The 26,531-nt window shown below is 38.0% G+C and overlaps 1 protein-coding gene across 1 annotated transcript; it reads left to right on the top strand.

The window, feature by feature from the left end:
• Positions 1 to 2,990: 2,990 nt before the first annotated feature.
• Positions 2,991 to 26,406, top strand: GTPBP8 (GTP binding protein 8 (putative)). Its single transcript, XM_061167227.1, has 6 exons — positions 2,991 to 3,371; positions 5,444 to 5,542; positions 7,214 to 7,344; positions 8,347 to 8,446; positions 19,990 to 20,108; positions 26,257 to 26,406. Exons 1-6 carry the CDS (start codon positions 3,036 to 3,038, stop codon positions 26,345 to 26,347), a joined length of 876 nt encoding a protein of 291 aa, XP_061023210.1. The 5' UTR covers positions 2,991 to 3,035; the 3' UTR covers positions 26,348 to 26,406.
• Positions 26,407 to 26,531: the final 125 nt, after the last annotated feature.

The raw sequence follows: 26,531 nt of genomic DNA, 5'->3' as shown, positions 1-26,531 counted from the left end.
TTGCAGGAAGGAGGACCCCTTCTAGTGCCTAAGGGTGGGCTCTTGTCAAATACTTGGAAATGAATTGTCTGAGGAGATACATGTGCTGACAAAGCGAGAGATTTTATTGGGAGAGATTTTATTAGGAAGGTGCACCCAGTGGAGAGCAGAAGCGTAAGTGAACCTAGGAGGACTGTTCTATCACGTGGCTCACAACTTGGGTTTTGTGGTGATGAGATTAGTTTCTAGATTGTCTCTGGCCAGTCATTCTGACTCAGGGTTCTTCCTGGTGGCCCATGCATCACCCAGCCAAGATGGATTTCACTGAGAAGACTCCTGGAAGGATAGGATATATGGACTGGTGTCTCCTACTGACTTTTGACTTTACCCAAATTCTTCCAGTTGATGGTGGCTTGTTAGTTCCATGTTCCTTATCAGGCCCTCCTATCATAAAATAACTCATGCAAATAGTTACTCTGGTGCCTGGTCAGGCGGCGGTTTCAGTCAGTGTTTCCCCCAACAACTCCTCGTGCACCCTAAGATTCCCATTGCAGTGCCACAATGGGATTATCCCCTACACCAATCCCTCCTGTTTCCAGCTTCCCCCTCTGACTGCAGACCTCATGGTGATGAATACCCCATGCAGGCTTCCCAGAGTTCCTCTCAAACCCTGTAAGAACTAGCAAAAATCTTTCATGCTTGGGTTTATTTCCAAAACTGGGATCCCAAGGTTAAAAATTAAATGGCACATATGAAAGCACTTTCAAAGTTCAGTGTTGAAAGTGTTAGTTGCTCAGTCATGTACAACTCTTTGTGACCCCATCGACTGTAACCCACCAGGCTCCTCTGTCCATGGAATTCTCTATGCAAGAAGACTGTAATGTGAAGCCATTCCCTTCTCCAAGGGATCTTCCTAACCTAGGGATTGAACTCAGTTCTCCGGCATTGTAGGTGCAGCCACCAGGGAAGCCCTCAAAGTTCAGAGTTGTCTGCAAATGTACCCACATACATACTCAGTGAAAAAAAGGTGGACTATTTAATAAGTACTGTTGAGACAACTGGCTAACCATTTGGGAAAAAATTAAGCTGAATTCCTAGCAGACTCTTTTTATTAAAACAAACTCCAATTGTATGAAACATTTAACTGTAAAAAAAACTTAAACCACTAGAATGAAAGATAGGTTAATTTGTTTATAATCCTAGAAAATTTTTCTAAACATAACACAAAGCTTAGAATGCTTAAGAGACTATTCAGTTTGGCCACTTACAAATTAAAAATCTACAATCAAAATCCTATGAAAAAGTCCAAAGTAAAAAAGTTGGGGAAAATATTTTTAAAACATGACAGATAAAAGGTCAATGTTCTCAATAACTAAACAATTATTATAAATCATTTTAAAGTGAATAATCTAATATAAAACATGATTTTTACAAAGTATATTTATTCTCTTTAATAATCAGGAATATATGAACTAAAAAATGTTTTTTTAAATTTGTTCAAATATGTATGGCATGATTACACAACGTTATAATAGCCTACTTTTATAATGCCTACTTTGATGCTATGATTTTGTTTTTAGGAAGTAGTCCAGAGAAGGAAATGGCATCCCACTCCTGTACTCTTGCCTGGAAAATCCCATGGACAGAGGAGCCTGGCAGGCTACAGTCCATGGGGTCACAAAGAGTCAGACACGACTGAGAGACTTTACTTCACTTCCATTGCAATTTCTTTAAAAGATAATTTTTCTACAGAAATATGAAAAATTGAAATGCACACAACCTATGCACCAATCAAGTCCTCTTCTAGGGATGTGTCCTACTTCCACAAGTGTGAAAAAAATCTCTCTTTATGAGGGCTCATTTGCACTGTTGTAACAACAAAACCTCATTAGTGATCAATAAGACATGGGGGAAATAAATGGAATAATGTGCCTCCATTAAAAACAATCATTTATATCAAGTATGTATTGATACAGAAAGACTTTCAAATACATTGTTTAAAAAATGTTAAGGCTTTAGAACAGTATTTTGAGTTAAATTACAAATATGGTAACATATATCCAAAACGTCTGGATGTTTACAATAAAGTGTTTTCTTATGGAGGCGTGAGACTAGGGGATGGAGGAAAGCCTTAAGGCCTATCGCAAAGATCAACAAAAAATTAGCCGGCCAACAATTTCAGGCTACTTTGTTGCCTGAAACAACAAAGTCAAAGTTGTTGATCTTGTTCACTAATTTTTGTGTGACATTAACTCAAGAACTGCCCTGAATAGTCAATGAACAACCTGAGGAATCGCTCAAGAGAGCATGAGCTAACGTTGCTATGCTGTTTGCTGCTAAGGTTTTAGAAGACCCATCATCTTTTAGGTAGAAATATTTTTCAGATACTCATTTTATCATGGTCCCTCTACCTCCCATTCCAGCACTGATGAGTTTGAATGGCTTTAAGAAACTTCTGAAATAAGATGTCATTATGTAACTTAAATGAAACAACTATTGAACACCTGTGTAAACTGTTTTTTTTCTTTTACTATGTAAGAAATCTCTAAATTTTAATGACATTTCCTGCAGCTCTAGAGAAGAAGAATGAAGTACGAACTGTCTGAACCCTGAAAACCAGGTGCTTTTTGAACGACATTTCTCACCCGCCCTTTTCATTTCTGCGCAAGTGTTTTTTCAACAACCAGAAAATGTGAAGAGTAAACCGCCCTGAAATCCACCAGAGCTTCACAAGTCGTCTTCTTCACTTGAGCCTCAGGGCTCACACAGCCAGATATATTTTTTCAGCTCTGAAAAACGGTTAAACAACCTCCCCAAAGCGACATGCAAGTCAAAGGCACAGTTGTCAGGGCCAGAATGTGAAAAGCACCCAGCCACTTTTTCCCCCGCTGCGGGCAACACCTGTCTCCAGCTCTAGGTATACAAAGAATCTCTGCGGGAACCAAAGAGGCCATTAGAAACTACAATTCCCAGCAGGCTTAGCGGGATCCGGGTCACGCACGCGCATTTCAGATCCTGGGAATGAGGGCCCGAGGTGGGACTTCTAAAAGAGAAAAATGGCAGCTCACCGGCTGCGGCCGGGCGTGAGCAAGTTGTTTGCTATGGGACCAGAGCTGGGAAGCGCAAGACGAGCTTACAGCGCGTTCCAGGCCTTCACGGAGGTTCTACGGCTGCCGAGCAAGCAGCTGACGAAGCTGGTCTTCCCGCTGCAAGAACTCCATGGGCATTTGGTCCCGGGCTCGAGGCCAGACCTTCACCTGAATATCTTCCACCCGAGTTTGGAGGACATCGCGCGGGCGGAGAGCTTCTTTACGGCCTCCGCCCGAAACCGCATCGAGTACCTCACCTCGGCGGTGCGTCTCGACCACGCCCCGGACCTTCGCCACCCGGAGGTGAACGCCGCAGCCGCCTGCGGGTACTGAGGGCTTGGGCTGTGATTTTGCTGTAGTGGTAAAGAACCCGCCTGCCGATGCAGGTAGACATAAAAGACACAGGTTCGATCGCTGGGTCGGGAAGATCCGCTGGCGGAGGGCATGGCAGCCCACTCCAGTATTCATGCCTGGAGAATCCCTTGAACAGAGAAGCCTGACAGGCTGAAGTCCATAGGGTCACACAGAGTCGGACAGTACTGAAGCAACTTAGCATGCCTGCCTGCATTATCAGCAGGCCAGAGATACTAGCTTTGTATGGACGCGGTGTCATTATTGTAACAAAATAAGTAAATACGGGTTTAATTATTTTGGTGAGTGAGTGAGAGAAAGTCACTCAGTCGTGTCCGACTCTTTGCGAGGCCATGGACTATACAGACCATGGAATTCTCCAGGCCAGAATACTGGAGTGGGTAGCCGTTCCCTTCTCCAGGGGATCTTCTCAACCTAGGGATCGAACCCAGGTCTCCCGCATTGCGGGCGGATTCTTTACCAGCTGAGCCACAATTGGGAAGCCCAATTATTTTGGTAGTGAATATGAAAGACTTTAGAAGGCGATTAAAAATTAATCATTTATCTTTTTTGTTTTTAAGTAGGGAAAACATGCCGAGACAAACTGGAAAAAGTGAAGAATACAAAAAGTAGAGTAGTTTTACAAATGAAGTGATCCTTATCAATACATAATTTTCACTCAATCTGAATTTCCTGTCATGTGCAAAAAAAATCATATATAGATGGCAATAATCTGTAAGATTTTCTAAAACAGCTTCAGTGGAATTCAGTGAGTGTGCATTTTATGCATGTCCTGCAGTTTAATATTTTGTTCTGTCTGTTAAAAGAAGGCTCAGGCCTCCGTTATTTGTGATAACCGCACCATTGCACTGGAACTTTTCCACTCGAACTCTACAATAATTTAAGAAGAGTATATAAATCACTTAATGATTTGGAGACAGCATTGCTTTTCCATTTTTAAATTACTGGACTTCTGTGTAATTTCTTTTTAATTTAGTTTTTTAATCTATATTATCCGATTTAATCTGGTAGGACATTTGAAATTTATACAGCATCCAAATCAATTTATTTTGAAGGACTGACCACAGTTTTGCAAAATATATAGCACTGCTGGCTCCTGCTCACTGAATGCCACCCAATCATATTAATAACCCAAAATGCCCTCCTATTAATAATCAAATATGCCCTTACAAATTTTGAAAACACCCCCAGGGGGCGGTACCGCCCTCATTTAGGAGCACTGATTGGTTGTACCCTCTTCAGTACTTTTAGAAAGCAAAGCCATGTGTATTAATGGTTAGTCTCAAAAATACTTTGTTGCTTTCTACACTCACACTAAAGGAGAAAAGCATAAATGGAACAAGAAAGGTCAAGAGAAAGAAATAATTATGATGTCGTAATGGTGTACTTGGAGAGTTTGTGGGAAAATGGGGTTTCAAACAGGAGTGACTTTAGAGCCAGTTTTGTTGAAATGCATGTAATTGTTAACTTCAAAAAGCTTTGAAAATATGATATTCTTAATAAATGTTGCAGATGTTCTTGAGTGGCATGTAATTAAAAGCACAGGTACAGATATAGATGTCTGGATTTCAGTTTCCAGCTTCTTCACTTTCTAGCTGTATAATTTGGGGCTGGATATTGAACCTCTCTGCTTCTGGTTTTATCACCTGTAAAATGAGAATACTTTTACAGTTTATGAGACAGATAACATAATATTATCTGTCTCATAGGGATATTGTAAAGAGTAAATAAGAAAATAACAAGTGCTTTTAAAACAGTACCTGCCACATTGAAATCATTTAATATATAGTAGCTATATATTAGAATTTGAAGGTTGACTAACCATAAGCTACTTTTTTATGGTTAGTCAAGGCTAAGTAGTATTTACAGATTTTTACAGGTAATATGGGTTGGCCAAAAAGTTCATTTGGGTTTTACTGTATCCGCTTACAAAAAAACCCAAATGAACTTTTTGGCCAACCCAATACACTAATACTCAATTATCTTCCTTTTGCCTGTATAAGGTGTGTTTTATAGGCAGAAGCAATGTTGGAAAATCCTCTCTAATAAAGGCTTTGTTTTCACTTGCCCCAGAGGTTGAAGTTAGAGTCTCCAAAAAACCGGTATGTCAAAATTTAAAACATATCTGAACTACCTCTGAATTGACTAAGATGACTAATAAATATGGGGGAGGGGGTGGGCAGTTAGAAACCATAATTGCTAAGTTCCTAGAAAAGTGATTTCTTTCAAACAAGTGCTAATGTAAGACATTTCATTAATGCCTGCATATTTCTCTGAAGAAAATGGAAGTATATCTGGATTTATTTTAGTAACCTGGCCAGTATCTTGAGGAAATTTTCCTTGGTCGACTTTTCTCAAGAGTTGTTCCATTGTCATTCTATATTTGCTTCTATGAGAATGCTCACCTAGTTCTACATTGATTTTTAAAGGAAACAGCTTTCAAGTGTATTTTTTTTTCCTCCTATAATCTTTAATACCTAGCTAACTCATATATATATATACGAATCAGGCACTTCCCAGTTTACCCAGGGCCAAATTTATGTGCCTAATATCCCAGTCAGTCTGCTGTAGTAGCTTTTTGTCATTTTCTCATTTCCTCTGCTTCCTTTTCAATAATACAGACTCTACCAATATTTAAGGTACCCTCTCCTCACCCCAGGTCCCCTCACCTATCTATCCTTGGCAAAATGTTCCTACCAACCCAGTCCTCACTGCCCCTATTTCCTTACATTAGAACCCTTCCCTGAGGCTTCACTAGTCTTTTCTTGCTCCCAGTTTCTTCACATAGTTGATTCCCTGATACTACCTCTGATGACTGTAGTCATTTGTTAACCCTCCTATCCTTACTCCCTTGTGCCCTGCCTCATCAAATGCTATAGTTCAACTCTCACTTCTAGGTAGGGGTGTTCCCTTTCTGCTGTGAGAAGGCAATGGAAGAACTGTATTCTTGACATTTCTAATCTGTAATTCTAAAGTTATTTTCCTATAGACAGACACATAAGCTGCCTGGGAACCTAAGCATCATTTATAAAACCTCTCCTGAGTTCTGAACAGTTGACTTTTAAAGTTTTTTGTCATAATTTTTCTTTTTCTGATTAATAAATGTCTGTGGACAGAAAACCATGTGAATAAACTATTTTTATCATCTTTACATTAGTTGTAGTTGCACAAGTACTTTACAGTTGTACATGCTTTTTTAAAAATGGCTTAATGAAAGCACCAAACCCATCTAATAAAACATTCAAATTGATTTTAGGCAAGTAATAGTCTAGCTACACTATCAAACTTTGCATCTAGTTTTTATGAAAACTTGTATGACTGACAGTAAGCATTTAATTTATCCTGTCTGTGCATTAATTCATTTAAAGTGGAGATAATTCTTTAAAGTGGAAATATATTATCCATCAGAGAATATTGACTAATGCAGTCATACTATTTAGACCAGTATAACTTTTTCACTGGGAGAGAACTAATGAAATAGGAAAACTTGAAAATATTTTGCCTGCGTATTTCTAATATGGAATTTGAAGTTCTTAAATCATATAGATTCTCTTTAAAAAAATGAATTGGAAGGAGGAAGTAGTATCATCTAAGCTTATCTCCAGCCACTTCTCTTCTGTTTCTTTTTCCTGTATCGTCATCTGCATAGGGTTATATACAGAATACTTTTATGTGTTTAATAAGTAATTATTGATTGAACAGAAAATATTTTGAGTCATGAAATATATAAAGGACATATTTTAAGAAACTTATATTTACATTTACTTTATCAGGGCCATACAAAGAAAATTAATTTTTACAAAGTTGGAAAATACTTTACATTGGTGGACATGCCAGGTTATGGCTATAGAGCACCTGAAGATTTTGTTGACATGGTAGAAACCTACCTAAAAGAACGAAAGAAGTAAGAAGCTTTTTTTCCTTATAATTGTTATATTTAACCCCTAAACATGTTTTTATGAATAGAACATACTATACATGATGAACTCTTCAGTTTTATCAAATAACTTTTCTAGAAAGTTTACTTTATTCTCATAATATTCTGTACTGTTTTGGAGGAAGGTAAGTACTGTCTGCTTAGTTTTTTTCCTGTAAATTATTTTAAACTTAAATTCAATTGTTTTCCTTTATTGAGACTATAAGTAGTACATCAGCAGACTTTATTAATTTTTTATACCAAACTCTTAGCTGGCTATTTTTAAAAATGAAATTTGTTGGTTAATGGGGTGTTTACCAGATTTAAATAAACTTCAGTAAATTCTGGTTATTCTTAAAATACTTCTGACATCACAGCCTCGATAAATACTACCTTTATTTGTCTCCATAGGTAGCCAGGTAGCAGGTCTATGCTTCAAGCATTGCACAATATATGGAAAAATTAATGTTAAACTTTTGAAGTATAAAAAAGTGTTTGTAAGTAATTTGCTTGTTGTATCTTAACATAGAAGCTAAGATAAAATACTTGCACAAGAAAATACAAAATATAGTGTGTTTGGTTTTGTTATTTGCTAGTCTTAAAGTAATATTTGAAGACTTAGACACTTTTATGATAACTTATAGTTAACTGGGTCCCTGTTTCATTCTCCCACTAGAGTTCAGTCGCTTAGAGGAAGGGGCTCATTCATCTTTGTATCCAGTTCTAGGCAGAGTGTCATATGTTCAATATATGCTATTGAAATAATATTAATGAGTCTAGCTATTGAACATAACCAACACTGAGACCTGTTGGAACTTGGATGGACTTCATGGTAAATTAAGAAGTCCTTTTGCCTAAAGAAATTTTAAAATTTTGATCTGATAATTTTTCAAAAGACAATTTCTTAGTATAGTGAAGGTCGGGGTGGGGGATGGAAATGAATGAGTATATTTTTCTTTGCTGTTAATCTTCATTTCTGCATTCCTACAGTTTGATGAGAACATTTTTATTAGTGGATAGTGTTGTTGGAATTCAAAAAGCAGACAATATTGCCATAGAAATGTGTGAAGAATTTGCATTACCTTATGTGGTAAGTGTTTCTTTTGACTCATGGTTTGCACTCAGAAATATGAGTTCCCTGTGTGTCTGTCTTTTTAATAAATGAGTAGGTCTCTCCTCCTCAAAAAATGAAGGTGTACCTTTTAAACTGTCTTTTCAATTATTAGCCATTAATATTAAAATAAGTTCTGTGGTACTTTTATTCCCTTTCCTTCTCCTAGCTTTTAAATTCTCAAAATTATAGTCAAAGTTTTCTAAACTGTTCATCTAGTGATTCTAAATGCTTTTCCTTGTTTTTTTTGTTATTGTTTGTTTTTTCTTTTTTAAATGTCTATAAACATTTGCTAAAACTCCTTAGTTAGTTAGTTAAGTCGCTCAGTCGTGTCCGATGACTCTTTGCGACCCCGTGGACTGTAGCCCACCAAACTCCTCCATCCATGGGATTCTCCAGGCAAGAATACTGGAGTGGGTTGCCAATTCCTTCTCCAGGGGATCTTCCTGACCCTGGGATCGAACCCAGCTCTCCCGCATTGCAGGCAGACGCTTTAACCTCTGAGCCACCAGGGAAGCCCTAAAACTACTTACTAGCTCTTTAATAGCAGCTTGGCACTCAGCAGTGGCCACAGGACTGGAGAAGGTCAGTTTTCATTCCAATCCCAAAGAAAGGCAATCCCAAGAATGCTCAAACTATTGCACAATTGCACTCATCTCACACACTAGTAAAGTAATGTTTAAAAGTCTCCAAGCCAGTCTTCAGCAATACGTGAACGGTGAACTTCCAGATGTTCAAGCTGGATGTAGAAAAGGCAGAGGAAACAGAGAGCAAATTGACAACAACCACTGGATCATCGAAAAAGGAAGAGAGTTCCAGAAAAACATCTATTTCTGCTTTATTGACTATGCCAAAGCCTTTGACTGTGTGGATCACAATCAACTGTGGAAAATTCTGAAAGAGATAGGAATACCAGACACCTGACCTGCCTCTTGAGAAAACTGTATGCATGTCAGGAAGCAACAGTTAGAACTGGACATGGAACAACAGGCTGGTTACAAATAGGAAAAGGAGTACGTCAAGGCTGCATTCTGTCACCCTGCTTATTTAACTTACATGCAGAGTACATCATGAGAAACGCTGGGCTGGAGGAAGCACAAGTTGGAATCAAGATTGCCGGGAGAAATATCAGTAACCTCAGATATGCAAATGATACAACCCTTATGGCAGAAAGTAGAGAAGAACTAATGAGCCTCTTGATGAAAGTGAAAAGTTGGCTTAAAACTAAACATTCAGAAAACTAAGATCATGGCATCTGGTCCCATCACTTCATGGGAAATAGATGGGGAAACAGTGGAAACAGTGGCTGACTTAATTTTTCTGGGCTGCAAAATCACTGCAGATGGTGATGTCAGTCATGAAATTAAAAGACGCTTGCTCCTTGGAAGGAAAGTTATGACCAACCTAGACAGCATATTAAAAAAGCAGAGACATTACTTTGCCAACAAAGGTCCTTCTAGTTAAGGCTGTGGTTTTTCCAGTGGTCATGTATGGATCTGAGAGTTGGACTGTGAAGAAAGCTGAGCACCGAAGAATTGATGCTTTTGAACTGTGGTGTTGGAGAAGACTCTTGAGAGTCCCTTGGACTGCAAGGAGATTCAACCAGTCCATCCTAAAGAAGATCAGTCCTGGGTGTTCATTGGATGGACTGATGTTGAAGCTGAAGCTCCAATACTTTGGCCACCTGATGCGAAGAGTTGACTCATTGGAAAAGACCCTGATGCTGGGAAAGATTGAAGGCAGGAGGAGAAGGGGACGACAGAGGATGAGATGGTTGGATGGCATCACTGACTCGATGGACATGGGTTTGGGTGGACTCTGGGAGTTGGTGATGGACAGGGAGGCCTGGCGTGCTGCTGTTCATGGGGTCATAAAGAGTCGGACACGACTGAGCGAATGAACTGAACTGAACTGGCAGATAGTACTTATCAGAATGTAAATGAAACTGCAACTGAAAAATTTGCTAAACTAATTTGGAATTTAAGAACATCACAAAAATTCAGTAGGCTCTGGCACACAAAGGTAGGATGTTTATATTTTTAAGGAAAAGAAAATTTCTTATGAGAATATCTTACCTGTTCTTTCTGTTATTTACCCTAGAATAGAATACAGATTGGTAGGTTGGTGTCTGCAATTATTTTGTTTTGTATGTTTTTCAGATTGAATGGCAGTCTTATAACTTGTTTTCAAAAAATGTCAAAAAAACAATAAAATATAGTGGTTTTGCAGTTTAATGCAAATCAAACCATGTTACCAGTCAAAAAGCTATTTGCATTTGTGGGGTTATGGAATTCTTGGGATTTGCAAATGCCCTTTGAAACATTAGAGATAATTTATAGTTATGAGGAGCCAAAGGATTGATAAACATAGTCTACATAGTAAAAAAAAAGAAAAGAAAAGAAAAGCCCAAATATCCCCCAACCAGTTTTTTGTTTTTTTTCTTTTCATTTATTTTTATTAGTTGGAAGCCAATTACTCTACAACATTGTAGTGGGTTTTGTCATACATTGACATGAATCAGCCATGGAGTTACATGTATTCCCCATCCCGATCCCCCCTCCCACCTCCCTCTCCACCCGATCCCTCTGGGTCTTCCCAGTGCACCAGCCCTGAGCACTTGTCTCATGCATCCAACCTGGGCTGGTGATCTGTTTCACTATAGGTAATATACATGTTTCGATGCTGTTCTCTCAAAACATCCAACCCTCGCCTTCTCCCACAGAGTCCAAAAGTCTGTTCTGTATTTCTGTGTCTCTTTCTCTGTTTTGCATATAGGGTTATCATTACCATCTTTCTAAATTCCATATATATGTGTTAGTATGCTGTAATGTTCTTTATCTTTCTGGCTTACTTCACTCTGTATAATGGGCTCCAGTTTCATCCATCTCATTAGAACTGATTCAAATGTATTCTTTTTAATGGCTGAGTAATATTCCATGGTGTATATGTACCACAGCTTCCTTATCCATTCGTCTGCTGATGGGCATCTAGGTTGCTTCCATGTCCTGGCTACTATAAACAGTGCTGCGATGAACATTGCGGTGCACATGTCTCTTTCAGATCTGGTTTCCTCGGTGTGTATGCCCAGAAGTGGGATTGCTGGGTCATATGGCAGTTCTATTTCCAGTTTTTTAAGAAATCTCCACACTTTTCTCCATAGTGGCTGTACTAGTTTGCATTCCCACCAACAGTGTAAGAGGGTTCCCTTTTCTCCACACCCTCTCCAGCATTTATTGCTTGTAGACTTTAGGATAGCAGCCATCCTGACTGGCATGTAATAGTACCTCACTGTTGTTTTGATTTGCATTTCTCTAATAATGAGTGATGTTGAGCATCTTTTCATGTGTTTGTTATCCATCTGTATGTCTTCTTTGGAGAAATGTCTGTTTAGTTCTTTGGCCCATTTTTTGATTGGGTCATTTATTTTTCTGGAATTGAGCTGCAAGAGTTGCTTGCATATTTTTGAGATTAATCCCTTGTCTGTTGCTTCATTTGCTATTATTTTCTCCCATTCTGAGGGCTGTCTTTTCACCTTAATTATAGTTTCCTTTGTTGTGCAAAAGCTGTTAAGTTTCATTAGGTCCCATTTGTTTATTTTTGCTTTTATTTCCAATATTCTGGGAGGTGGGTCATAGAGGATCCTGCTGTGATTTATGTCAGAGAGTGTTTTGCCTATGTTCTCCTCTAGGAGTTTTATAGTTTCTGTTCTTACATTTAGATCTTTAATCCATTTTGAGTTTATTTTTGTGTATGGTGTTAGAAAGTATTCTAGTTTCATTCTTTTACAAGTGGTTGACCAGTTTTCCCAGCACCACTTGTTAAAGAGGTTGTCTTTTTTCCATTGTATATCCTTGCCTCCTTTGTCGAAGATAAGGTGTCCATAGGTTTGTGGATTTATCTCTGGGCTTTCTATTCTGTTCCATTTATCTATATTTCTCTCTTTGTGCCAGTACCATACTGTCTTGATGACTGTGGCTTTGTAGTAGAGTCTGAAGTAAGGCAGGTTGATTCCTCCAGTTCCATTCTTCTTTCTCAAGATTACTTTGGCTATTTGAGGTTTTATGTATTTCCATACAAATTGTGAAATTATTTGTTCTATTTCAGTGAAAAATAGCGTTGGTAGCTTGATAGGGATTGTATTGAATCTATAGATTGCTTTGGGTAGTATAGCCATTTTGACAATATTGATTCTTCCAATCCATGAACACGGTATATTTCTCCATCTGTTTGTGTCCTCTTTGATTTCTTTCATCAGTGTTTTGTAGTTTTCTATGTATAGGTCTTTTGTTTCTTTAGGTAGATATACTCCCTAAGTATTTTATTCTTTTTGTTGCAATGGTGAATGGTATTGTTTCCTTAATTTCTCTTTCTGTTTTCTCATTGTTAGTGTATAGGAATGCAAGGGATTTCTGTGTGTTAATTTTATATCCTGCAACTTTACTATATTCATTGATTAGCTCTAGTAATTTTCTGGTAGAGTCTTTAGGGTTTTCTATGTAGAGGATCATGTCATCTGCAAACAGAGAGAGTTTCACTTCTTCTTTTCCTATCTGGATTCCTTTTACTTCTTTTTCTGCTCTGATTGCTGTGGCCAAAACTTCCAAAACTATGTTGAATAGTAGTGGTGAGAGTGGGCACCCTTGTCTTGTTCCTGATTTCAGGGGAAATGCTTTCAATTTTTCACCATTGAGGGTGATGCTTGCTGTGGGTTTGTCATATATAGCTTTTATTATGTTGAGGTATGTTCCTTCTATTCCTGCTTTCTGGAGAGTTTTAATCATAAATGGGTGTGGAATTTTGTCAAAGGCTTTCTCTGCATCTATTGAGATAATCATATGGTTTTTATCTTTCAATTTGTTAATGTGGTGTATTACATTGATTGATTTGTGGATATTAAAGAATCCTTGAATTCCTGGGATAAGCCCACTTGGTCATGGTGTATGATCTTTTTAATATGTTGTTGGATTCTGTTTGCTAGAATTTTGTTAAGGATTTTTGCATCTATGTTCATCAGTGATATTGGCCTGTAGTTTTCTTTTTTTGTGGCATCTTTGTCTGGTTTTGGAATTAGGGTGATGGTGGCCTCATAGAATGAGTTTGGAAATTTACCTTCTTCTGCAATTTTCTGGAAGAGTTTGAGTAGGATAGGTGTTAGCTCTTCTCTAAATTTTTGGTACAATTCAGCTGTGAAGCCATCTGGTCCTGGGCTTTTGTTTGCTGGAAGATTTCTGATTACAGTTTCGATTTCCTTGCTTGTGATGGGTCTGTAAAGATCTTCTATTTCTTCCTGGTTCAATTTTAGAAAGTTATACTTTTCTAAGAACCTGTCCATTTCTTCCAAGTTGTCCATTTTATTGGCATAGAGCTGCTGATAGTAGTCTCTTATGATCCTTTGTATTTCAGTGTTGTCTGTTGTGATCTCTCCATTTTCATTTCTAATTTTGTTGATTTGGTTCTTCTCTCTTTGTTTCTTAATGAGTCTTGCTAATGGTTTGTCAATTTTGTTTATTTTTTCAAAAAACCAGCTTTTAGCTTTGTTGATTTTTGCTATGGTCTCTTTAGTTTCTTTTGCGTTTATTTCTGCCTTAATTTTTAAGATGTCTTTCCATCTACTAACCCTGGGGTTCTTCATTTCTTCCTTCTCTAGTTCCTTTAGGTGTAGAGTTAGGTTATTTATTTGACTTTTTTCTTGTTTCTTGATGTAGGCCTGTAATGCTATGAATCTTCCCCTTAGCACTGCTTTTACAGTGTCCCATAGGTTTTGGGTTGTTGTGTTTTATTTTCATTCATTTCTATGCATATTTTGATTTCTTCTATCATTTGTTGGTTATTCAGAAGCATGTTATTTGGCCTCCATATGTTTGAATTTTAAATGGTTTTTTTCCTGTAATTGAGATCTAATCCTAATGCACTGTGGTCATAAAAGATGACTGGAATGATTTCAACTTTTTTGAATTTTCGGAGACAAGATTTATGGCCCAGGATGTGATCTATTCTGGAGAAGGTTCCGTGTGCACTTGAGAAAAAGGTGAAGTTGATTGTTTTGGGGTGAAACGTCCTATAGGTATCAATTAGGTTCAGCTGGTCCATTGTGTCATTTAAAGTTTGTGTTTCCTTGTTAATTTTCTGTTTAGTTGATCTATCCATAGTTGTGAGTGGGGTATTAAAGTCTCCCACTATTATTGTACTACTATTAATTTCCTCTTTCATACTCGTTAGCGTTTGCCTTACATATTGCAGTGCCCCTATGTTGGGTGCATATATATTTATAATTGTTATATCTTCTTCTTGGATTGATCCTTTGATCATTATGTAGTGTCCTTCTTTGTCTCTTTTCACAGCCTTTATTTGAAAGTCTATTTTATCTGATAAGAGTATTGCGACTCCTGCTTTCTTTTGGTCTCCGTTTGCGTGAAATATTTTTTCCAGCCCTTCACTTTTAGTCTGTATGTGTTCCTTGTTTTGAGGTGGGTCTCCTGTAGACAGCATATATAGGGGTCTTGTTTTTGTATCCATTCAGCCAGTCTTTGTCTTTTGGTTGGGGCATTCAACCCATTTACATTTAAGGTAATTATTGATAGGTGTGGTCCCGTTGCCATTTACTTTGTTGTTTTGGGTTCACGTTTATACAGCTTTTCTGTGTTTCCTGTCTAGAGAAGATCCTTTAGCATTTGTTGAAGAGCTGGTTTGGTGGTGGTGAATTCTCTCAGCTTTTGCTTGTCTGTAAAGCTTTTGAATTCTCCTTCATATCTGAATGAGATCCTTGCTGGGTACAGTAATCTAGGTTGTAGGTTATTCTCTTTCATTACTTTAAGTATGTCCTGCCATTCCCTTCTGGCCTGGAGGGTTTCTATTGATAGATCAGCTGTTATCCTTATGGGAATCCGTTTGTGTGTTATTTGTTGTTTCTCCCTTGCTGCTTTTAATATTTGTTCTTTGTGTTTGATCTTTGTTAATTTGATTAATATGTGTCTTGGGGTGTTTCGCCTTGGGTTTATCCTGTTTGGGACTCTCTGGGTTTCTTGGACTTGGGTGGCTATTTCCTTCCCCACTTTAGGAAAGTTTTCAGCTATTATCTCCTCTAGTATTTTCTCATGGCCTTTCTTTTTGTCTTCTTCTTCTGGGACTCCTATGATTCGAATATTGGGGCGTTTCACATTGTCCCAGAGGTCCCTGAGGCTGTCCTCATTTCTTTTGATTCTTTTTTCTTTTTTCCTCTCTGCTTCATTTATTTCCACCATTTTATCTTCTACCTCACTTATCCTGTCTTCTGTCTTGGTTATTCTACTGTTGGTTCCCTCCAGAGTGTTTTTGATCTCATTTATTGCATTATTCATTTTTAATTGACTCTTTTTTATTTCTTCTAGGTCTTTATTAAACATTTCTTGCATCTTCTCAATCTTTGTCTCCAGGCTATTTATCTGTAACTCCATTTTGTTTTCAAGATTTTGGATCATTTTTATTATCATTATTCTAAATTCTTTTTCAGATAGATTCCCTATCTCCTCCTCTTTTGTTTGACTTGGTGGGCATTTTTCATGTTCCTTTACCTGTTGGGTATTTCTCTGCCTTTTCATCTTGTTTAGATTGCTGTGTCTGGAGTGGGCTTTCTTGTATTCTGGAGGTCTGTCGTTCCTTTTTATTGTGGAGGTTTTACCCAGTGGGTGGGGTTGGACGATTGGCTTGTCAAGGTTTCCTGTTTAGGGAAGCTTGCATCGGTGTTCTGGTGCGTGGAACTATATTTCTTCTCTCTAGAGTGCAATGGAGTGCCCAGTAATGAGTTTTGAGATGGGTCTATGTGTTAGGTATGACCTTGGGCAGCCTGTATGTTGACATTCAGGGCTATGTTCCTGCGTTGCTGGAGAATTTGCGTGGTATGTCTTGCTCTAAAACTTATTGGCTCTTGGGTGGTGGTTGGTTTCAGTGTAGGTATGGAGGCTTTTGGACGGTCTCTTATTACTTAATGTTCCCTGTAGTCAGGAGTTTTCTGGTGTTCTCAGGTTTTGGCTTAAGTCTCCTGCCTCTGGATTTCAGTTTTATTCTTCCAGGGGTCTCAAAACTTCTCCAACTATACAGCACTGATAATAAAACTTCTAGGTTAATGGTGAAAAGATTCTCCCCCGTGAGGGACACCCAGAGAGGTTCACAGAGTTACATGAAAAGAGGAGAGGGAGGAGGGAGATAGAGGTGTGCAGGTGGAGAAAAAGGGGGACTCAAGAGGAGAGAGACAGATCTACACAGTTGTCTGTTTCCAGGGTGTTCTCCGTAGCCCGGACACCCACAAAGATTCACAGAATTGGATTGGGAAGAGAAGGGGAAAGGAGGAAATAGAGGTGTTCTGAGGTAGAAAACAGAGAGTCAGAATTGGGAGAGAGTAATCAACACACTCCTGAATAAAAATGTGAACTGAATATTGGATTCTTAAATGTCCAAAATTTGTATCACATACTGGAAAACAAAGATTAAAAATCTAGAGTAGAGGTTAGACTCTTAAAAATACAATATTAAAAACAAAAACAAAAACACAAAAAATTTTAGCAATATATATGAAGTTTGGTTTAATAATAGGGCTTCTCTCTTTTTTTTTTTTTTTGCAAGGTTATACTGAAATGAAAATGAAAATTAAGGAGTGGTAGAGGAGTAATAGAGGACTTTAGAAGGAAATAAGAGAAAAAGAAAAAAGAAAAGAAAAAATTAAAACAAAAAACAAGAAAAAAAATTTTTCCTAATTGAAAAAAATCATAAAAATCTATGAAAATGAAAGTTAAGGAGTAATGGGGGGGTAATAGGGAATTTTAAAAGAAAATAAAAGAGAAAAAAAAGAAAAAAGAAAAAAAATTTTTTTTATAATTAAAAAAAAAAAGTAGAAATATATCTAGGAATTTCTCTGGAGCTGTTGCGGTCAGTGTGGGTTCGGTTCAGTTTCAGATAGCTCCTCGTTCCAGCTTACAGTTCTCGATATCTACAGGCCCCTTCCAGTGTAGTCAGTGTTCTCTACAGGGGTTTTAATCTGTTGCACTGGTCCCTTCTGAAGGGGTTCCCTTTGTTTATTTGGCTTCTGTTTGCTGGTCTCTTCAGGGCCTAATTTCCTCCCTGACACAGGCGGGCGGAGGTGGTCTGTTGTTCAGGTTGCTAGTTCCCTCGCGCTGTGGGGAGGGACTGGCGCTGCTTTCCCCGTCTACACTGCTCAGGCTCCCGGCTGCTCTATATGGAGCGTGCCCTGCGCTGCGCGTGGTTCCAGCCCTCGGGTGTTCCACAAAAGCGTGGACTCAGCTGCGCCTGCGTTTTGTGCCTTCCCCGGCCCAAGCAGCTCAGGCAGCCAGGAGTTTGACAGGCGCACTCTCCCTGGGTGCAGTGTGCCTTCTCCCCACCGTGGTCCCAACCTCAGTTTCGGCCCACGCCAGTTAGGTGCCTGCGCCTTCTCCCCTCCGCGTCCCCAGCTCCAGTCCCCGCCCGTGCTGGTTGGGTGCGTGCGCCCTGTGTCTAGCCACGATCCTCCCGGATGTCAACCATCCAGAATCTCAGGAAGTCTTTGGTTAGAAACTGGAGGCCTGTTTGCAGTGTGGTAAGGGATGCAGTCCTTGGGGCCGAGCCTGCCCGTTTCCCCTCCCCCCTGCCTCCTGCGTCCGGCGGGGCTAGCTCCTCTGGACTTGCTCGGTCCCTTTGTTCTGTGAATGGCTGGCAGTGTGTTCAGGCCAGTTAATTTTCTCTCTCTCTTTTGATGTCCCACAGTTTAAGTTGGTAACTCACAAAAGCTCCCTCCGATTGCCCTCAGGGCACTTAGGCCTGGTCCTTACCATAAGCAATGCTGCCCGCTCCTCTCCGTTCCGCCCCCACTTGCTGGTGGCGGATGCGGGCGTCTGGGGTACCTTTCTGCTGGGAGTTGCTTTTAGGCACATAATCTGTGGGTTTGATTTATTTTTCCCCTCACACTTAGGTTGCCCTCTGAGATTCAAAAACTTCCCCCAGACCCACCAGTGCGAGGGTTTCCTGGTGTTTGGAAACTTCCTCTATTAAGACTCCCTTCCCGGGACGGGTCTCCATCCCTAGCTCTTTTGTCTTTCTTTTTATCTTTTATATTTTGTCCTACCTCCTTTCGAAGACAATGGGCTGCTTTTCTGGGCGCCTGATGACCTCAGCTAGCGATCAGAAGTTGTTTTGTGAAGTTTGCTCTGCATTCAATTGTTCTTTCGATGAATTTGTAGGGGAGAAAGTGGTCTGCCTGTCCCAGATGGTCTCCGCCATCTTGGCTCCTCCCCCCCCAACCTGTTTTATTGATAATGTAATAATTTACTCCTAATTTGATATCATAGATACATTTTGTGAAATCATATTTTTTCTTCAGTTTTAACTTTTAAGAAAATATAAGCCTTTTTCTTTGTAAAAGAAGTTGTGATAGAGGAATTAGGTATCAGCATATTTATCTTTATGAAGAAAGACTTCTACTTTCTGCTTCTCACTCCTTCTGCCATTAATATTTTTTGTTGTATAGTTGATTTATGATCATTATATTTTATTTTAGTCATTTATATATTTTTATAACTGAAAAGCATAAATGTTTAGTCAAGAAATTTAATTTTATAGAGATTTCCTAGGAAAACTTCTGAAAAATACATCAAGTTTTTTACCTTTTTATTAATTTTGTAATCATCACACCTTGATCTTTCTCTAGTATGTAATTGTCTTTGAGTAAGTAAATTATTTAAAGTATTATATTTGCTGTTAACCCTAGTAAATTCTAGGCTTACTTGAAGTATTATCTTTATTTAAGTTGGAATATAACTACAGTGGCTACAACCTACAAATAACCTGATTTCTAATTTTTCCTTTAAATTTAACATATAAGGTAGAACAATTCAATATTTCAAAAATGATTATAAATTGGCAGTTTTATGTGTATGAAGCTAATAATACTTCTCTGTCTTAGACCACAAAATAAATAGTGATCACATGAAACATTTGGTGTATAGCAATGGCAAATATGGCCCCAGGGTTCTATACACTGGTCTTGAATCCAAGATATTATGGCCCTGTGTGGTTAAAGCATTGGAAACAGCAAACACATAGTATATGCTTTATATGTTGCATATGTTAATTTATTTAATCTTTACAGCAGCTCCTTTAGAAGGTATTGCTTTTATTTTTATAGATGAGGAAACAAGTACAGAGAGATTAAGAAACTTGCATAGGTCACCTAGTTGTTATTGAAATTGTGTAACTAAAATGTATAAACTGTATATTAAGAAATAACAGTTGACCCTTGAACAGTATGGGAATTAGGGGCGCCAACCCTCCTTTCAGTCGCAAATCCAAGTTTAACTTACAGTCAGCCCTTCCTATTCAAGGTTCCTCCATATTGGCAGCGCCATATCCATGGATTTAATCAACCACAGATCATGTAATATTGTGGTATTTACTGTTGAAAATATCTGCATATAAGTGTACCTTTGCATTTTAAGCCCATGTTGCTCAAGGGTCAACTGTACTTTATTTCTAATGCTTAAATATTTGTTTTCCTACAGATGGTATTAACAAAAATTGACAAATCTTCCAAGGGACATCTTTTAAAACAAGTGCTTCAGATCCAGAAATTTGTTGACACTAAAACACAAGGATGTTTTCCTCAGTTGTTCCCTGTAAGGTAAGAGTTGAATTGTCTTTATGTACTAACATATAACTTTATGTGCTAACAACCTTTAGCATTCAATCAGTGTTTCTGAAATTGAGGTATCCTTTTAAGACTAGAGGAGTTTAGAAGACTCTGCACTTAGCCATAATTTATTGGTACAACCCATCAACACTTATTTTTTTCCTTTCCTCTATTCTTTCTTCTGTCTGCAGATTCTTGCTGAATCTTCCCTGCAGTATCTTCATGATCTTTCTATTTCAGTCTATTTCAACCCTAGACCACATCAAGCTGTAAAGGATAAGAATTTTCCTTTTAAAGGACCATATGTAAGGAAGAAATGCTTCGTATAAGCTAGAATTAAGCTTTGGTAGCAGACAGGATGGTTATTTCCTGAGCCAGCAATTTTTGAGGTATTAGATGTGGTTTAGCAATGAAACATGAGTTTTTACTTTCAGTGTACACTTTGGATACAGTAAGTAATCTGTATTATAGCAGAAATACAGTGCCACTCCTGTGTGATTTTCTGACTCTGACTTCTTTGTGGAAGGCACTATGATAGTTTCTACAAGAAATTACATGAAACTCTCCTCTAAGCAGTTATTCTCATCCCTACCAATCCAGATCACAATTGTCTGTATGAATATGCAGTTGAAGTCTGTCTTCATTCATTTCTACAAAATGCTTTTCCCCCTTGACTTACATTTAAGTATTTATCCTGTTCATTTGTCTGTGTCTGATAGATACAGTGGAAACTCCTATGGGAAGGAATGAAATCCTGTTTCTTCTTAGAGCCCTGAGCATTGTCTCAGAAAAATAATTGCTTTCTTTTAAATGTTTAATAAGAAGGAAATGAGACTTCAGCTAAAAAGGTAAAATAAACACAAGATGGGCAATTATGGCCCAACAGCTGCATTTATTATTAGTTGATGGTAGGCTGAGTTAAATAATATAACGAGGCTGGGGAAAAACTGACAAAGTTGTCTTGAGCTACAGTGTTATAATTTTAGTGTTCAAAACAAGGGAGTGATCGAACAGTAGTCTCACACTGCTTTAAGCTGTATACCATCAGTTCAGTCAAGTTCTATTGTGGCTTGACATTAAGAACAACTATCTGAAAACAGATGGTCTTGGGGAAGGTTATGTCACTAGATCATTCTAAACACTTAATTGATCCACAAAGTAAGCATCTCTGTTTCACAGATACATTACAGGTCAGAGAAGTGAAGGGAGTTTCAGAGAAGCATTTGCTGATACAGAAAGAGCATGGACCTCAAGGGTCAGACAGCCATGGTTTTACATGGTTTTTCTACTTCTTGGCAATAGCTTTTAAAGTAACTTATTTCATTTTTTGAGGAAAAATGTAATGGTTAGAAGGATTAAATAAGATATATTGTGACTGATGTACATATATTAACCACATAATAAAATTAGTTTCTTTCCTTCCCAGAAGTCAGTCAGTCAATGGCAAGGTCAGGCCAACAACCTGAACTAACAGATTCTCAGTACTTTTTAGAGGTGTTCCCTTCTTTAGATAGGCTGGCATTTTCTGCTGCATGACCTTTGAATCACTGTGCCACCATACTGACTAAGTGACTAAGGTACTGCAGAAGCCACACAGTACTCAAAGTCTTACGAATTGAGACATATACAGGAGGTGCTAGCTTTCAAGAACTTCAACGTTCAGGATACCACAGTGACCACATACAGGAAGTTGTCAGGCTGTACTCTGTAGTTTTCAAAACCCAATTCAGATAGTAGAGTTATTTATACTCTTTGCTTTTATTTGCTTGACCAAGCCCCAGTACATCCCTCCAAAAGGGAATTTGACCTAGTCAGAGAATAATTATTATAAAATAAGACAGGTTTTATTTTCTCCTCTTCCTGTATGATCTTGGTAGGAGAAAGGTGGAAGTGTGCGTAGACATGTAGTCCAGCAAGGTTTGGCCTTTTAAGCCTGTTGGCAAAAGTTTAAGTGCTTACCTTCATGTCTGAACTCTGCCCCAACTGAGTTAGAGAAATAAAACTGAAAAAAGGCCCCTAAAGTTTGATGCTGGGATCAAAAGTCTGTTTTTATAACTGGTATGGAAGAAATATATAAGTAGGCACAATATAATTGCTTCTGTGGTTTTTATGCAAATGAGAACTGATTCTTAGAACAAAGAAAATCATGAATTGACAAAAATGTTGCAGATAAGTTTATGGTACCATAGTTAGTGTGTAGACTATCCAACTTGTATTTCTTCTTTAAACCATACATGTGTATCTTCAGTTATAATTGAGAATCAGTATGGAGGCAGCTTTATCAAAGAGAATTAGCAATATAGCAGAGAATATTTTACCTGTTTTATATACACATATACACCATACCTGCATCCATAAAAGTTATAGTGTCTTCATAAAAGTCTGTGTATCCCAAGAAACCATGTGTTCACTTCCGTGCTGACAAATGGATGAAAGGATATGGAAGATACAGTAAGACAGATCAATAATAGACACAATAATGGTGACAGTGACTTCTTTTTTTAAATCATGAAAAGTCTGTATTATCATGGTAATTTAATCTTTCTCACAAAAAGAACAAATTAAAGAGATCAGAATTTCAGTCTGGGAAATAAAAAGCAAAATATAAGATATTCCAATGGCATTTTCCACAGAAATTGAATAGTCTGAAAAACTACATGGAACCACAGATGACCCTGGATAGCCAAAGCAATCTTAAGAAAGAACAAAGCTGGAGGTATCACATTTCCTGATTTCAAACTGTGTCACAAAAGCTGTAGTAATGAAACAATATGGTATTGGCATAGAAACAGACATATAGGTCAGTGGAACAGAATAGAGAGCCCAGAAATAAACCCCTGCATATATGAGCAGTTAATTTTCAAAGGAGTCAAGACTATATAATGGGGAAAGGACAGTCTCTTCAATAAATGGTGCTGGAAAAATTGGACAACCACATGCAAAAGAATGAAACTAGGCTACTGTCTTACACTATACACGAAAGTTAACTCAAAATGGAAAAGTACTTGAATGTAAGACATGAGACCATAAAATTCCTAGAAGAAAATAACGCTGTAAGCTCCTTGACATCACTCTTAAGTGGTGAGTTTTTGGATCTGACTCCAAAAGCAAAGATGAGTGAGTGGGACTATATTAAACTAAAAGTTTCTGCACAGCAAAGAAAATTATCAACAAAATGAAAAGTCAGCCTAATCAATGGAAGAAGATATTTGTAAGTCATATATCTGATGGGGTTAATATCCAAAATATATAAAGAACTCCTACAACTCAATGGTAAAAAAAAAAAAACCAGTTTAAAAAATAGACACAGGATCTGAATAGACATTTTTCCAAAGACATACAGATAGCTAACAGGTACATGAAATGATCCTCAACATCACTGATCATCATGGAAATCCAAATCAAAACCACAGTGAGATATCACCTCACACCTGTTAGAATTGCTGTTATCAAAAAGATAAGACATAAGTATTGGCATGGATATAGAAAAAAGAGAATCCTTGTGTACTGTTGGTAGGAATGTAAATTGGTGTAGTCACTAAAGAAAACAGTATTGATTCCTCAAAAGACTAAAAATAGAACTACAATATGATCCAAGAATTACACTCCTGGATATACATCTAAAGAAAATGAAAACATTAATTTGAAAAGATATGTGTACCCCCATGCTCAATACAGCATTATTTTTTTCTTCTTCTTCTTTTTTTTTTTTTTTAACACGTATTCCCCATCCCGATCCCCCCTCCCACCTCCCTCTCCACCCGATTCCTCTGGGTCTTCCCAGTGCACCAGGCCGGAGCACTTGTCTCATGCATCCCACCTGGGCTGGTGATCTGTTTCACCTTAGATAGTATACATGCTGTTCTTTTGAAACATCCCACCCTCACCTTCTCCCACAGAGTTCAAAAGTCTGTTCTGTATTTCTGTGTCTCTTTCTCTGTTTTGCATATAGGGTTATCGTTAGCATCTTTCTAAATTCCATATATATGTGTTAGTATGCTGTAATGTTCTTTATCTTTCTGGCTTACTTCACTCTGTATAATGGGCTCCAGTTTCATCCATCTCATTAGAACTGGTTCAAATGAATTCTTTTTAACGGCTGAGTAATATTCCATGGTGTATATGTACCACAGCTTCCTTATCCATTCATCTGCTGATGGGCATCTAGGTTGCTTCCATGTCCTGGCTATTATAAACAGTGCTGCGATGAACATTGGGGTGCACGTGTCTCTTTCAGATCTGGTTTCCTCAGTGAGTATGCCCAGAAGTGGTATTGCTGGGTCATATGGCAGTTCTATTTCCAGTTTTTTAAGAAATCTCCACACTGTTTTCCATAGCGGCTGTACTAGTTTGCATTCCCACCAACAGTGTAAGAGGGTTCCCTTTTCTCCACACCCTCTCCAGCATTTATTGCTTGTAGACTTTTGGATAGCAGCCATCCTGACTGGCGTGTAATGGTACCTCATTGTGGTTTTGATTTGCATTTCTCTAATAATGAGTGATGTTGAGCATCTTTTCATGTGTTTGTTAGCCATCTGTATGTCTTCTTTGGAGGAATGTCTGTTTAGTTCTGCCCAGAGATAAATCCACGAACCTATGGACACCTTATCTTTGACAAAGGAGGCAAGGATATACAATGGAAAAAAGACAACCTCTTTAACAAGTGATGCTGGGAAAACTGGTCAACCACTTGTAAAAGAATGAAACTAGAACACTTTCTAACACCATACACAAAAATAAACTCAAAATGGATTAAAGATCTGAATGTAAGACCAGAAACTATAAAACTCCTAGAGGAGAACATAGGCAAAACACTCTCCGACATAAATCACAGCAAGATCCTCTATGACCCACCTCCCAGAATATTGGAAATAAAAGCAAAACTAAACAAATGGGACCTAATGAAACTTAAAAGCTTTTGCACTACAAAGGAAACTATAAGTAAGGTGAAAAGACAGCCCTCAGATTGGGAGAAAATAATAGCAAATGAAGAAACAGACAAAGGATTAATCTCAAAAATATACAAGCAACTCCTGCAGCTCAATTCCAGAAAAATAAATGACCCAATCAAAAAATGAGCATTATTTTTAATAGCCAAAATTTGGAAACAACTTAAGTGTCCCTCAGTAGATGAATGGACAGAGAAGATGTGGTACTGTACAGTTGACCCTTGAACAATGTGAGGGGTTAAGGGTTCTGACCCTTAGCCCAGTCAAAAATCCAAGTATAACTTAATAGTTGACCTGCCATAACCATATTTCCTCCTAATCCCTGGATTCAACCAACTGGATGTAACGCTGTGGTATTTACCATTGTAAAACATCCACGTGTAAGTGGATAAACACAGATTAAATCCATGGTTTTCAAGGGTCATTGTGTATACACAAATGGTATACTATTCAGCCACCAAAAAGGAGGAAATCTTGCCATTTGAGAAGACATGAATGGACCTTGAGAGCATTATGCTAAGTGAAATAAGGCAGAGAAAGACAAATAATGTGTGATTTCACTTACATGTGGAATTTTAAAAAACAAGCTCAGATGAGAAGAGATTCATGGTTGCCAGAGGTAGAGGTTGGGGCTAAGAAAAATGGGTGAAGGTCAGAAGGTACAAACCCAGTTATAAAATAAACCATGAGGATGGTGTAATATACAATATGGTTACCACAGTTAGTAATGCTGTATTGCATATTTGAAAGCTGCTAAGAGAGTAGATCTTAAAAGTCCTCACCACAAGGGAAAAAAAAAATTGTTTACTATAAATGGTGGCAGGTGTAACTAGACTTATTGTGGTGATCATTTTGCAGTATATACAAATATCGAATCATTATATCCCTGAAACTAATGTTGTATGTCAATTATACCACAATAATAATAACTTGGTCTGGAAAATGAAAAGCAAAATAGTAGATGTGAAGTGTTTAGAATCATGAAGGGAATAGATCAGATGATGTGGATCACCAGATTTGGAATATTACAAGAGATGCCGGGGAAGAGAGGAAAGGTAGGACAAATTAAGATACCCTGTTTCACACCCAGAATTCACAAGTGTTTGTAAACAGATTTTAAGCTAGGTGAATTCAGATCTGTTACTACCTCTGAAGTAAGGAAGAAAATGATCTTTTTTTTTCCCCCACAGTGCTGTGACCTATTCTGGAATCCATCTGCTGAGATGCTTTATAGCTGATGTAACAGGAAATGTTAAGACTAATGGCTTCCAATTTAGCTGAAGATTCAAAATTGTCTGTGCCAACTGCAGTTAAAGACAGAATTTCAATATTGTTTTAAATGTTGTGTATCTGTAACTTGCAGAAGGATCACTTCAGCATTAAAACCTGCATATTTCCAAAGGAAGAATGAATTTGTGCCTATAGGGGTAGAAAGGTTTATACATGATTGAGTTATGCTGTTCAT

This window comes from Dama dama, chromosome 19 (genome assembly GCF_033118175.1).
Source record: "Dama dama isolate Ldn47 chromosome 19, ASM3311817v1, whole genome shotgun sequence".
In the NCBI taxonomy this organism is placed as follows: domain Eukaryota; kingdom Metazoa; phylum Chordata; class Mammalia; order Artiodactyla; family Cervidae; genus Dama; species Dama dama.
Note: the sequence above shows the minus strand (reverse complement) of the source record. Positions and strands in the feature narration are given on the sequence as shown.